Raw genomic sequence first — 14,753 nt, forward strand, 5'->3', positions numbered from 1 at the left:
AACAACATGTCAAGCTATTTGGTTAAGGAGAATCTTGACAGATTTGAACAAAAGGCAAGAGGATGGAACCACAATCGTTTGTGATTTCATTTCCTCAATTGCACTGTCTAAGAATCCAATCTTCCATGGGAGAAGCAAGCACATAGAAATCAAACATAACTTCATTAGAGAGTTGGTGGAGAATGGAGACATCAAAATAGAATTTTGTAAGTCTGAGCAACAACTAGCAAACATTTTTACTAAGCCATTGGGCATAGCTACTTATGTGTGTCTAAGAAACAATCATGGTGTAGTTGGTTTCATTTGTTTGGATCAAGACAAAGGAGTGTTGAAAAAGGTTAGTTACCTTTGAGCCAAATGCCCACCTACCCACTTGATACATTTAACTCGATAGGTGAATTTGAAATTTGAAATGAGAGGGAACATTTTTGAGACATGTCAAAAGGAAAAGTTGTCTGATTCATTCGATCAAAGTGAAAGGATAGAAGGTCAACAGTTCAGAGAAAGGAACAGAAGGAGAAGGACGTGCAGAGAGTTAAGAGAGAACGAGAGCTAGAAAAAGGTTGCATTAGCACAACCTTGATCTCTTTATTCTCTGTAAGTTCGTTTTGGTTTTTCCTATGAAGCAATGATTGCTCCAAGCATTATTGTATGCAACCTTGTAGTGTTGCAAGTTTATATTACAAGTAGAAGTTGTAGGTTAAAGTATTTTGTTTCTGGTTGAAGCCCTATGCTCCTAGATTTGTATTTAGTTGAATCAGTTTATGAATAGAAAGCAAGCAAGAAGACATATTCTCATTGTTGTCTCATTTCTACCTATTTTGTATTGCATGGTGCTTAGTATCTAAGAAGTTCAGAGTTGCATGTTCTTTGTTATCATCTCTATGTTTTAATGGTAGAATAGTCCAAATAGTTTGTCTGTTGGTAGCTCACTCGGTTCCCTTTGATAACCGAACCCCTATTGTGTTAACTTGGTCAACTTTGCTTGTGCTGTGCCTGCCAAGTTATAGCTGAGTCCTTTGGGCTCCTCTCTCATGCTTATTGAGCTCACTCAGTCCCTTCCCTATCGAGTCTTACCAAGCTCACTTGGTCTCTTTGTCGACCGACTTCACTCAATCTTAGTGTTGACTGAGCATTGTTGTCGAGCTCCATCTCCCTTTAGTGACCGAGTCACTCAACATCCATTGCTATCAAGCAAACATCCACTCGACTACTTAATGTGCCAAGCTCACTTGACACCCACTGCCTATCACTCGACATAAATTGTTGCCGATAAATTTTTTAAGTTGTGAAGTTGTATCTTTTACAGTTTTCACTGTATGTTTAGCTAGTAAATCAAATTTACTTGTGACCATGGTGAAAGCTTTGACTGGCAGAGTAAATAGAGAATTGCCGAAGTAAATAACCTTTTGCCACATTATTATCACAGTCGTCAGCCATCTGCCCACAGTTTCTTCGCCCCCTTTTGATTGTATTTGCTCCTCGAGTTATCACCCTCCACACATCAACTCTTGTTCAAGACATTCTATCAAACACTTCACAAGTCGACATGAGGCTGCTACATAAGTTGATGATTCAATGCTTCACTTTATTGCTATTGATAAAACACATAGTTGGAGACCACAGGTCCATTTAGAATTTGATCTTTGGATAGAAAAGGTGATAGTGAAGGCGTAATTGACACACTTATATTCGAGAATTCAATCATTCTGTATCTTTTTAACAATCCTCATTCATTCCTTATTTTCTCCATTCAATTCTAAGATAACTAATCTAGAGAGTGATTTCTCCCTTCATCTAGTTCACATTTTGCATTCATATCCATCGCACTTGCATATTGAACATAGACTCCTGTGAGGCACCATTTGTTGGGTAGTCCATCAAACACATGTTTTGGAGGTTAATGCTTGGTGTTCAAAACATGTTTTTGGAGTGCTTTTCGTAACCCTTTTTTGGGTAGGGAGGTTAATAATTAGAATGAGATTACATGTTTTGAGCCCATTTCTTAACCTCTTAGTGTTTAAAGGTTAATGTTCCAATTGAAAACACATGTTTTGCAAGATTTCATTAACCTCTCATAACTATTGACCTAGACATCAGATTTAAAGACACTTTTAAAGCTTGAAGTTTGACACATTTGTAACCCATTTTGGCTTGGAAAGATGAAATTTTTACAATTTTGACTAGTATAGAAACCAAAACAATGAAGACGTTGAGGGATAGAGGGATAGACTAAAAAGTAGTAACCTATGTGATGATTATTTTCCCTCTCATTATCATTAATAGACCAATTTTATCCTAGTAATAGACACACACATGATCTTTTGCAACTTTCTTTGGCTATTCATGAAGTCCACCTTTTCTACAATGATAAACCAAATTTGAGGACATTTTTAAGAAGTGGGAAATATACATTAATGGTTGAGGTAGTATCATTTAATTAAGAGACATGTATTGAGAATATAATTTCGAAAGTGGAATTTTTTTTACAATCACCATTATAATTGCATTGTTTTACTTGATCTAAGTTTTATACAAAATTATAGTTGGATAATACGCCTTCTATGAAATGTGTAACCCATAAAAATAATGTTTATCTAATGAAGAGAACCATAAAAAATTGAAGAATAAATGTCAACACACTAACATATATTGTGTAAATTAATTTCATTTATTAAAAAACTATATTATTGGGTGAAATTCGACCATAACTATTGTACAAGAACTATAAAATCAAGACACCATTATGAAGAGACCTTGTGATTCATATATTTTGTTTAAATTTTTAATAATTTATTACACAACATTTGAATTAGAATTATTATTAATTATTCTTAAATTGTTAATACCATTTTACTTTCATTTTACATAAAAAGGTTTTTATAGCATTTGAATTAGAATTATTATTAATTATTCTTAAAATGTTAATATAATTCTACTCTCATTTTACATAAGTAGACATCGAATAATATCTAGATATGAAGTAGCAATTAGTGTACAATGGGTACACTGAATAAAGTCAATCAATTATGTTTTTGTTTACCAAATACCCCTGTGAGGTAATTGAGGTTGTTTTAAATTGCAAATTTATAGATTTTATCATTAACAATTATTTGCATACTTTTGGACTTAGATTATCCTTGACATTATAAAAATTATAAAATGAAATATTAACTAACTATGACAATTGACTACATGAATCTAATTGATTTAATATAAAAAAAATGGATGCATAAGTAGAGGGAGCAAAGGAGAAAGAGTAATAAAAATAAATATAAAAGTGTAGATGAAGAGAAATGTAGAAAAAGAGAAGAGAAAAGTCAACAGAGATGAAGAGGAGAAAAGTGTTAGAAAAGCTACTTGCGGAAAATGCCTTCCAAATGCCAATTTACAGGGGAAATATAACAGATTGCAAATTTACTTTAGAAAATTGAGATGCATAGGAAAAAGAAGAATAGAGAAAAACAATATGCGCACAAGATAAACACAGAAGACCATATTTAACATGGGAAACCCTTTTGGGAAAAACCCACCACCCAAAAAGCCCTGAGAAATTTTGTATGATAGTAAATAATTTACATACAACAAACTCTGGTTTCTAAATAGTCTCACAAGCTCAGATTGTCTTTACAATCAACTTGACTTTCACAGCCACAACTTCTTGTAAACATTTATACACTTTGCAATTCATTATGCAATTTGGTGCATTAATTGTCACATAACAAAAACGGTTACAATCCCAACGATTACTCATCCATTTGATGATCACTCTTCTAGTTGGCAGTCCCTTTAGCATCGGGTCACTCTTTTCAACCTTCGACATTAGGGCCTCAGGCACTCCCTTTGGCCCTCGGTCACTCCTACCAACTTTGTCATACTACTTCACCATACTACCATGAAGCTTCACCGTACGGTTGTACAAACCACACATGACACCACTGTATGACATGTCAAGAGAACATTGTGTCACCGCACAATGAGGTTTCTTGCACTGTATGGTGCACTCCATCATCTTAACAAAAAGGTAAGAGAGAAGAGAGATATATAGAGAGGTAGAGAGAAGGAGATAACTCTCTAAGTGGATATATATATATATATATATATCTTGATTTGTCTTATTTATTTCTTATCTCTTATTCCTCCCTAGGCTCTTCTCTTCTTTTCCTTTTATATATGTTCTCTTTATCCACCTCTACCTTCTCTCTTCCTCTCTATTCACTTTTTCTTCATGTTTAAGTACTATAAACAATAACATTAAGTAAAAGGTAAACTCAACTTGAAAATTTTGAATTAGCTATAAAAAATTAAGTGTAAATATAATTAAATAAATTAACAAATTCAATTATGAAAATTAAAATTATATTTCAAACTAAATATTAAAACTAAAAATAAACTATATTAAAAATTTGAAAATAGATTTTTATTATGACATAATTTATATTTTTTACTTCTATAGACAATTTTAAATTTTTCTACTACTTTTTAAAATTAATTATCTACATCAATTTAATAAATATTTTTTTTTCTAAAAAACAATTAATAAAGTTACTATATTTTTTGAATTTTAAAATATAATATATAAATTAAAAACAATAGACAAATTTATCTTTAATGTATGATTGTATAATTTTTTTTTAATATAAATATATCTTTTTTAAATTTTAAATTTTAAATAAGATTTACTTAATATTTTTTACTCCTCTATAGTGGTATTTTATCTTGTTGCATTAAATTGATTGTCAAAATATTCATTAAAAAGTAACTCTTTAATCAAATTATAATTTAGAGTAATAATAAAATATAATATATAAATTAAAAACAATAGACAAATTTATCTTTAATGTATGATTGTATAATTTTTTTTTTAATATAAATATATATTTTTTAAATTTTAAATTTTAAATAAGATTTACTTAATATTTTTTACTCCTCTATAGTGGTATTTTATCTTGTTGCATTAAATTGATTGTCAAAATATTCATTAAAAAGTAACTCTTTAATCAAATTATAATTTAGAGTAATAATAAACAAAATAGAAAAATTAAAAATCAATACACAAAACACAAATTTTAAGATTAAATGATATATACAAATTATATTACACCTCAAAAAGTTAAAAATGTTTAAGCTACATGTATTAATTTTTTTTGGGGCAAAGCGTAGTAGGTGAGAGTGGAACTTACCTCCTATATGGAGGTCACCCCAATTCTTCACCGCTAGACTTTTTATTTTTCTTTTTAAATAAATATTAACTTTAAGATGATTCATTAATTAGTTTATTGTTTCTTTCGATTTCATTTTCTTTCATTAGAATAACTAAATTCTCGAATTGAGATGAAACTTCTGTAGTATATCAATGAGACTCTGATGCTGCGACCATATTAGGAAAAGTGCTTCTCACTATAACATACAATTTATGGCGACTCAACGCTACACGTTGATAATCATTACATCTATACTGGAAATTGCTCATGCGGAGCTGCTGCAGCACTCGCTTACAGCTGCTTTGCCTTTGGAAGCAGCTAAAGCAGCTAACTTTCTTATTAAATCAAAATCCCTAGTGGCCATTGCTGTTTTCTTAAATATGGCATCAGACAAGACTACTGCTGAAGCTCCCATTCTGATATACAAATCCATATTCTCTGTAGAGAAAGCCAAAGTAAGTATTTATGAATGTCTCAAATGTAAATGAGTAATTCAGGGACCATCAAGTTTGCAAGTAAAGATGGCATATATAATAAATCCATACGAATGCTTCAGAACCTACAGTGGATCTAAGTTAGCATATGATACAGACAAATGGTAACAAATTCAAAGCATATCGAGAATGACAAATCAACCTGCAGTATATAGTATGAAAAAGTAAATAATAATATTACATCCATTAAGTTGCTGACAGAATTTTGTAAATAAAATATTTATCATAAAATTCAAGTCAAGGATAGAATCATTTCAAACTTTTCAAAGAAGTCGTTCTAAGTTAAAAGGGTTGAATGGGAAAAGTCCAAGACATTACAAATAGAATGAATTGAGTTTTCGTTAAATGATTTCTTTAAAAATCTGTAAGTAGCTCCTGCATCTTGAACAATTTTCTGTTGGCTGTGTTAGAAATGAAAGTTTTGGAATCAGTTCATCTATAAAGGGTAGAAAAGAACCCAAGAAACTTAAAATGGGAATGGGACTACATTTTAAGCACAAGAATAGGAAGTAGACCGAAGATGGGAAGAACCTAGAAATTGGATACAAGTATATCATAAATAGCAAAGCGAGGGAAGGCCCGCTATACATAAATAACAAAATGAAGCCAATGAATATCATAGATTAGTAGGGAGGCTGAGAATTGCCCGACATATATGCATCCATGTTGGAAGTAGGAGGGTTTCCAAAACCATTAGGAACCAGCACTGCCAATGATCAATGTAAGATCTAATAATTTTCATAGTAAAACCCCCCTGAGCTAAGGGTTTTGATTGGGCAATAGTAGAAAGATGTCCAAAGAACCAAGACTTTTCTGAGACCTCTCTTGACATACAATGCTGATGAATCTTCCCCAACTGGAGAGACATGCATGTCTCAGAATCCTCGAATTTAGAACTAGAAATGCCATGGTGGAAGGTAGAAACAGACGCACAGTGCATGGCATGTGAAAAATAGAATTATCCTGTACTAGCTAAATGTGTCTCGATAATCTCTTCCCAACCATGTAATCCTCTAGTCAAATCCAAAGGATAAAATATCCCTGCGCATTGAAGATGGGATGAAAAAAATAAGCTAATCATCCTTATAGCACAGGAGGTTCCCATTCATATACTACACTAGAGAATGATGGATTTCAGAAGGAAAGGACCAAACACCCTTAGAGGAACAAAACTGATGAAAGTGCATAAAAAGCCTACCATGCCTATATGAGTACTGAAACCTCCCCTAGCTTTCACAGTGAATTGAACAACTGATCATAAAGAACTCTTCATTTTCCTCCTCATAAAGGTACATAGATTCTAGGTGCTATTGCGACACAAGATATTGAAGTTTAAATCAATTCATAATTGGTGGGAAAAAACCTTCAGTCTAGAAGAATTCTCAAAAATACGGCCAAATGTGTTAGAGATAATGAGGTTAGACATGATGCCATCAATAATCTGTAAGAAATAGAATTAAAGACCATTTTCAGGATAGGACATTGTAGGGGGAGGTCCAATTGACCTGAAAATTCTTTTGGTAAATCTCCCCAAAGTAAATTCCATTAATGCTATATCTTTCAAGACAAGGCAGGGTGTACATAGAGTAACTAAATAAAGCTAGCCAGCCAACAGATATAGCAAATGATTACAAGAAAAAACTGGCCTCAAGATAACAAAGATTGCCAATGTCCAATAAGACCTACAAAAGCAACCCTCTTTGAGAAACATGCTCGTATTAGGAAAATATCACGTGGAAAGGGACTGTCACTGAGAGACCCAAGTATGGAAAGAAAAAAAATGAGGATGACTTGTAATTTCCAGTTACAAGATTTGGGCAACAAACTTGGTCTAGAGATTACAAGATTTGGGCAACAAACTTGGTCTAGAGAATGCATTGCAGAAATATTGACTTGCAAAATACTATGCACTGGGGCATAATAAAATGAACCTTTTTCGCAATGCCCAATCCATCAACCTTTTTCACTAGGTCTTTGGAAGAGGTAAGTTGTTGAAGGGATATAATGGAAATGGAATATTAATAGAATTGTATTAGTAATGGAATGAGAAGCTTGATTCTTCTTTTTCATTGTGCTTTCCAAACTCTGGCTTCCATCCCTTTCCTTCCACCTCTACAGTCTCCAACTCTCTTCTTCCACCTTGTCTTCTTCGCTTCTCATCTACCTTAAAAGTGGGTTGATATTCCAATTATCAACTGGATATGCACCCTTGTCACAATGCTTCACTTAGCTATCTGTTGATACATAAAAATTCTCTTGGGCCTATGGGTTGCCTGTATGTTGGAGTGAGCTCCGAGTAGGCTGATTCCTTTTTAGTACTTCACGTAAAACTACTACTTGCTGGGAAAAGGGAAAGATGATACTTAAAATGAAATGTACTACTATATGGAATGATGGCACCAAATATGTGAAGAGACCTATCCAGCTTCTTTTTGAAGCACAATTTGCCCAATAAGCAAGTTGAAACTTTATACAACTCAAAGTTTAGCATGTCCATCTCCAACTCTCTTCTTCCACCTTGTCTTCTTAACTTCTCATCTACCTTAAAAGTGGGTTGATATTCCAATTATCAACTGGATATGCACCCTTGCCACAATGCTTCACTTAGCTATCTGTTGATACATAAAAATTCTCATGGGCCTATGGGTTGCCTGTTTGTTGGAGTGAGCTCCAAGTAGGTTGGTTCCTTTTTAGTACCTAACGTAAAACTACTACTTGCTGGGAAAAGGGAAAGAGGATACGTAAAATCAAATCTACTACTATATGGAGTGATGGCACCAAATATTTGGAGAGACCTATCTAACTTCTTTTTGACACACAACTTACACAATAAGTGAGTCTAAACTATAAACAACTCAAAGTTTACCATGTTGAAACATAAATGTTTCAGACTGCTATAATAGAAAATAACACCAAGATTCATGAGTACACACAACACAGCACCCGAGAAGACAAATTAACTCATTTTATTGAAAAAGAGGTTCTTACATCAAGATAGTCCTGAAAATATCTGTTTTTCAGTCTTGAAAGATTAGTTACGATATATTTTTGCTAGGCAGAGCTCCTATTTGAGCTACAACACCTACCCCAGAAAAGAAAGAACTCCCACCCTTACTCTCACCTAGGTGTCCCTTTTTTCTATCCCAAGCATGGGAGAGAATATAGGACACAGGTGAGGTCAAAATAAATGCTATATGCTGAGTCAAAACCCACTTGAGGAGTCTTAGTTTAAGATTTTATGTTACTTCTTTGAAAACTGTTCCAGCTCCTATATGTTTTTCATGTGCTCTAACTGTTCTCCAAGTCACCCAACTCCTCCTGGATACTTGGGACTTCTGTCTCATTTCTTTAAGATTATAACCATCAATAATCTGCCTCTTACTGCTTCCCATTCAAGTAGGATGTGTGCTAGAAAGGTTACAAGAGTCTAACTATCCAAGGATGGTTTGGGGGATATTCGAGGTTAGGCTTTTACCATGTGCCCAAGTAACCTATTCTATCCTTCAAAACACCATTAGAAATCTGCCACCTGTAATGTTGTTTATCCCTTCCAAAACTGGCATATGTAGCTCACTAACATACATAGTATCAAGCCTTTTATATTTTGTGGCATCCAAAGCTCAAAAACCCACAGCTACACTGCTTTCCTATCCTTTTTGCTCTTCATGTTTCTACTCTTTGACAACCATGCTTGGGACTGTCATGCATGTTTTGTCATTCTACCACATGCCTTGGCTCTTGACCAACGTACTTCTAAAATATCTTTCACTCTTGACTTATCAAAATTCTTGTGATAGATGTCTCAATCAGATTGTTTTCTTTACTTTTCTGTCCTCTTATATCCATGGCATTGCCATACTTATATTGGCCCTGTGATATTCTTTTAGTAACTTTATTGGACTGGCTTTTCTCGTGAAAACTATCCTTTTGACATTACCTGCCTTCAAACATGATGTCTCCCTCATCAAAGGTTTCATCTGCTTCATAAAATTTTACCAAGGAATCAAAGCAGCTCATAGAGCTGTCTCCTAAATAAGCTTCAACAAAGAAAGCAAAGAAGAATTTGTCTTCTGGGCAAAGCAATATGTAGAAGATCTAATTATGTTAGCTGTTTCTTTATGTGGAAGCATCTTATCATCTTAATCTAGTCGTGATTTCTTGAAGGCGCATGGCTGTGCCTTGTCTATGACCATCTACAATCATAGAAGACTGTTTCTGGATCATAACTGTGGCATTGTCATTAGTGCCTAACCTAATCCACTACACAAATTTGGTAATATGACTATCTTTCCAATTTCTTCCTCACTGTCATCATGCGATGTGGTCCTCTTTACCTAGCACTCCCTTCAAAAGATTTGTCATTAACCATTGATCCATGGGATCATGTATCCCATGCACTTTGTGCTGGCCTTGAATATTTTTAGGCATTTGACTGACATTTCCAATCACTATACACAATGTCACTTCCCTATAGCACTCCCACATTACCACCATTGCTTCTCAAACTGCACTACCCTTTTCAATCCATGTATGGACTTTCATCTATATCTGAAAGTGATTCTTTATTGTCTTGAATGACTGTCAAACAGTTCTTTATATCACCCTTCTGTTTGGACTGCATTTTGCGGTAAGATATTATGACTATCACTGAGTTTGATAGTCCTCATACTCTTAATCAGCACATGGCATATTGTTATTTCTTCTCTTGAAGACACATACACTGTGTCACTGCCATTGTATCAATTTTAGCAGCCTCAAGAGTTGCTGTGTCAGCCTCGTTTAAAGCATCCTGCAATCTACTCTCAATGGCTGCAACGGTTGCCTTTTGAGCTTCTTCTCTCATTGTTTCTGCATCTTTCTTAGCCTCTTCACCCTCAGAGGCCAGTTTTTGTAAAGCTAGTGATAGACATGATGTAGCATCTTTTGCACTTGCTTCTGTTGCTCCACCAGCTGCTAGTCATGACCTATTTTTATGAAGCTCGGCATTTAAAGATGCTACTATCACTTCTGCTTCTGACTCTCTGTTAGTTAATTCACCAAGTTCCTTGCTTACCTGCTCCAATTCTTCCCTTATGCAGTTAAGTGAAGCTTTCAGAGAAAGATTCTCTTCTGTAACTTTCTGCAGATTCTATTTTGCTTCCCCTAGCTCCACAAGCATAGATTATATTAAAGAATTTGCATTGCACATGTTTTTTCTACTTGAGTCTTTGATTCTACCACACTCAGATTTCTATTGGCATCAAAACAAGATCTAAGGTTCTTCCTTGGACTGGGACTCTTTGATAAATCTAATTCCTCCTGCAAATTTTCCACTTCAAAAATTGTTTTGGCCAACTATGCCCAATATGTTTCAAAGCATCAGGTTCCTCCTTCAAAGCAATCATAGTATTATTTATCTGTTCTGCACTCTGTGCAGATTTAAGTGTATCAACTTTTTTGTCTTTTAGAATAGCAACATTTTGCTTCTCTGATTCTATCGAAGCTAATTTAACAGGAGCAAGTGATTCATAAGATTTGGCAATTTCAATTGGAATCTTCTTTTCTCTATAATCATTCATTTATTTTGCAAAAGTTGCATCTTATGCCTGTTTGATTGCTGACAATTTGGTTTCCAAGGAACTTGCATACTGTTGTTTGATTTTTTGAAGCTCCTGCTTTGCAACTTCTAACTCATCTGCAACATAACTATAATGCTCTCTTGCAGAATCAAATTCTGTCTGCCAAACTGTAATGCCACACTCTTTACTTTTCATGTTTACAGCAACCAGCTCTTCTGCACAGAGCCTGGCTATTGCAGGGGCCTTATCAGCCTTCACCTTTGATTCCTTTGTCTTATCCAGCTGCCGAGTTAAACTTTCCACCACTTTATTGGACCTTTTAAGCTCAACAAGTGCCGAATCTTGAGAAAATCATTGATTGACCAGCGATAAGTATTTGGTAATAGTAATACCAATATACTGAACTAGGCAAGAATACAAAATACCGAGCTTCACACCTGATACAATGTGCTAGAGAAATTTTTAAAATAATTATATTTTATACATATTTCTCCTTCATTTTGATAGGTTAAGGTCTCCTTAAAGGGCTAAATGTATTGAGAAGTCTTCCCCTGTTTGCAGCAACCACCTTGAAAGTGAATCCCCTTGCTTCAATCACCACTTCTAATATCATAGTGCTTCCCTCTTGAAGTCTCATGCCACCTCTTAGACTCTAGAAGAGGAGCTGATGTAAGCAGCCAGCAAGATAATGCTGCATTGATCTCTTTTTCTTCACCTTCCATTCACTTTATACTTGAAAAATCACCATCTCACCTTCCACTTTGAGGATGCCACTTTTGATAGTGCAGCTAAGATTGTAGAATCCCATGAACATTATAAATCTCAGCAATTGTTTCCCTTTTACCTTTTAATCTACGTTTCCCTTTCGGGTTTGAATGTAGGCACCAACAAATAGAATTTTTTAATACTTCATAATATCATATTCATTGTTGTTTTATGAGGATCACTGCAAATGTAATGACACTGCCTATTCAGTAAGTGTTTTTCAAAGGCAACAATCTCTAATATTTATATTGTGGATGAGGCATAGAGAAACATGTACTAACACATTCTCATTATATATATATATATTGTCTCATAGGTTTACCCGACTGAAGCTACCAAACATCAACACTCCCTCTTAGTCAGGGAGGATAAATACAAGATATAATATTACCTCAATTCCAAATCAGGAATGACAAGTTTTAAAGATATCTTTGATCAAAAGATATCCACCATTTAGATATCATATCATCATATCAAGAGTAATGGCCTTAGAATATCAAGTCACATGATATTCACCAAGTACTCAAAATGTGTGTGTGTGTGTATTCTCATATGTTTATCCAACTAAAGCTACCAAACATCAACACTCCCTCTTAGCTAGGGAGGATAAACACAAGATATAATTTACCTCAATTCAAAATCAGGAATGACAAGTTTTAAAGATACCTTTGCTCAGAAGATATCCACCATTTAGATATCATCTCATGATATCAAAAGTAATAGCCTTAGAATATCAAGTCATGTGATATTCGCCAAGTACTCAAAATGTCCATAGATAATGTATCCTCAATAATACTTACCGTAGAACATTCATGGTTTGTTTAAGGAACTTAATTTACCGTGCAAAATATAATCTATCATGATCTGTCTCAGACATCATAAGACATCCATCACAATAGCCTTATGGTCTATTTAAGGAACTTAATCCACCATACAAGTTATCATCTACCTTAATTTGTCTTAGACATCATAAAATGTCCACTTGTTGTCCTAATTTTTGACATCACAAAATTGAGGCAATCCTATGCAATTTTCTCATGGATTTGTAGGCGCATTCTCTTTGTTTAAATGCATTGATGGGGCATCATGAAAACAATTCATTATCTTCGAATTGTTCTTTGTGTGGTCTTGTCTGTTTCTTTTGAAGGTTTTCCATTGAGATTATCCTCAATTGTTCGTTGGTAAGAATTTTCCTTCTTGTACTGCAAACACTCGATTTTTGGTGGCTCTTCACATCCTTTCTTTGTTTTTCTTTGTGTTGTAAATAGTTTTTGGTCTTGTTTTTGCCTTTGGTGAATAACCCTTGGAATTCCGCTCGATTTGAGCTAACTTAGGTCCAAATCGGAGTTGTCTAGCTCTATTTATAAAGGAAAAAGTGGGGGGTTTTAGGTCAACTACATATTTTATTAAAAACTCATAAAAATGGGCTTTTTATTAACAATTACATGACATTAAGTTATATTTAATAGTTAAATTGGATTTGGTAGTTCATTTTAAAATTTCAACTCATTCCGAGTTGGTTTAGCCATAGTTTTTTTATGTTTTATTCTAGACTATTTTTCATGTTACTTTATTAAAAGCTATAGTTAGATATTAAATATAATTACATGAGACAACTTTAGTGTGTAGAGTGGGAGGCAAGAGCCTACAACACAATGGTAACTTGTGAGCCTCTCATGTGGGAGGTCTTGGGTTTGAATTTGCGTAACACAAAATAAATAATTACAACAAATAACAATAATGAATCTAGGCTTCGGCCGTTTACCAATCAAAAAAATAAAAAGTGTGTAGAGTGGGATTTTTATTTCATGTTGCATATATCCACATGCAAAACACTTCTTAAAAAACCACTCCCAATAAATTTCAAGTCTTAGCATCGTTAAAAGTGTGTTTTTTTAAATGTGATTACATATGCTATTGTATTTAAAGTTCATTTTTAATAAACAAGTGCATATTTATATTTAATCATCATTTAAAGCAGGCTTTTAAAATACATTTGCATGTCCTTATTACATGTAAATGTTAATTGAAAATGAGTTCTTTACTCATATTAAGCTTAAGTGGGGATTTTAGACCCAAATACATATGTTTTTTATTTTAAAAAAAAAAATTCTCTTTTAAGCGCAAGGCAAAAGTGGCGATTTGAAGGCCAACTGCATATGTAACAAACACATGTAAATGCCTATAAGAAATGCGTTAAGACTAAGAGGCAATTTTTGAAGAGTTTGTAATATGTATATACGAGAAGGCATGTAAATGCTTTCTAAATATGTGACTTCACTTAAGTCATTAATCCCCAAATCTTGGTGGCAATTTTTTAAGCAAATGCATATGTTTACAACATATGAATGCCTTTCCAAAATGCATTTTCCTCTAGAAGAGCCAAAGTGGCGATTTTTTATGCTATCACATGCATTTTGGTAAATGTATTTGTTCTTCAAAAATGTGTTTAAAGGTAGCAATTGAATAAGTCATCATAAAGTGGTGATTTTTGATGCTATTGCATATTGTTGGTATATGCATTTATATTCAAGAAACGTGTTTAAACCTTCATCGTTTGTGGAGAAGTTTTTGGGCATATTGTTGCAAGGTATTTTCACCAAGAGATGGGCGGCAATTTTTATCCAACATGCATATGTTTGTGACATGTTAGTTCTCTAAAAGGCATTTTAACTTTGTGATTGCCCCATTAAAGGCATAGGCGACAAATTTTAAAGGTGGTTTGGGCAAAA

At 33.9% G+C, this 14,753-nt stretch overlaps 1 protein-coding gene and 1 pseudogene across 4 annotated transcripts in view; both read right to left on the bottom strand.

The window, feature by feature from the left end:
* Nucleotides 1-5,067: 5,067 nt before the first annotated feature.
* LOC149535014 (uncharacterized) overlaps nucleotides 5,068-14,753 on the bottom strand; it is a 286,870-nt gene continuing 277,184 nt past the window's right edge. For all 4 annotated transcript variants that reach the window (XM_089806713.1, XM_089806712.1, XM_089806711.1 and 1 more), the window contains one exon: nucleotides 5,068-5,642. In XM_089806713.1, coding sequence (XP_089662839.1) covers nucleotides 5,470-5,642 — 173 coding nt within the window. In that variant the 3' untranslated portion in view covers nucleotides 5,068-5,469. The remainder of the gene's footprint in view (nucleotides 5,643-14,753) is intronic.
* LOC149535015 (WEB family protein At1g12150-like) lies at nucleotides 10,392-11,978 on the bottom strand (annotated as a pseudogene).

The sequence above is a fragment of the Cupressus sempervirens genome, chromosome 10 (assembly GCF_028749045.1).
Source record: "Cupressus sempervirens isolate cs-2001-9-10 chromosome 10, ASM2874904v1, whole genome shotgun sequence".
Lineage (NCBI taxonomy): Eukaryota > Viridiplantae > Streptophyta > Pinopsida > Cupressales > Cupressaceae > Cupressus > Cupressus sempervirens.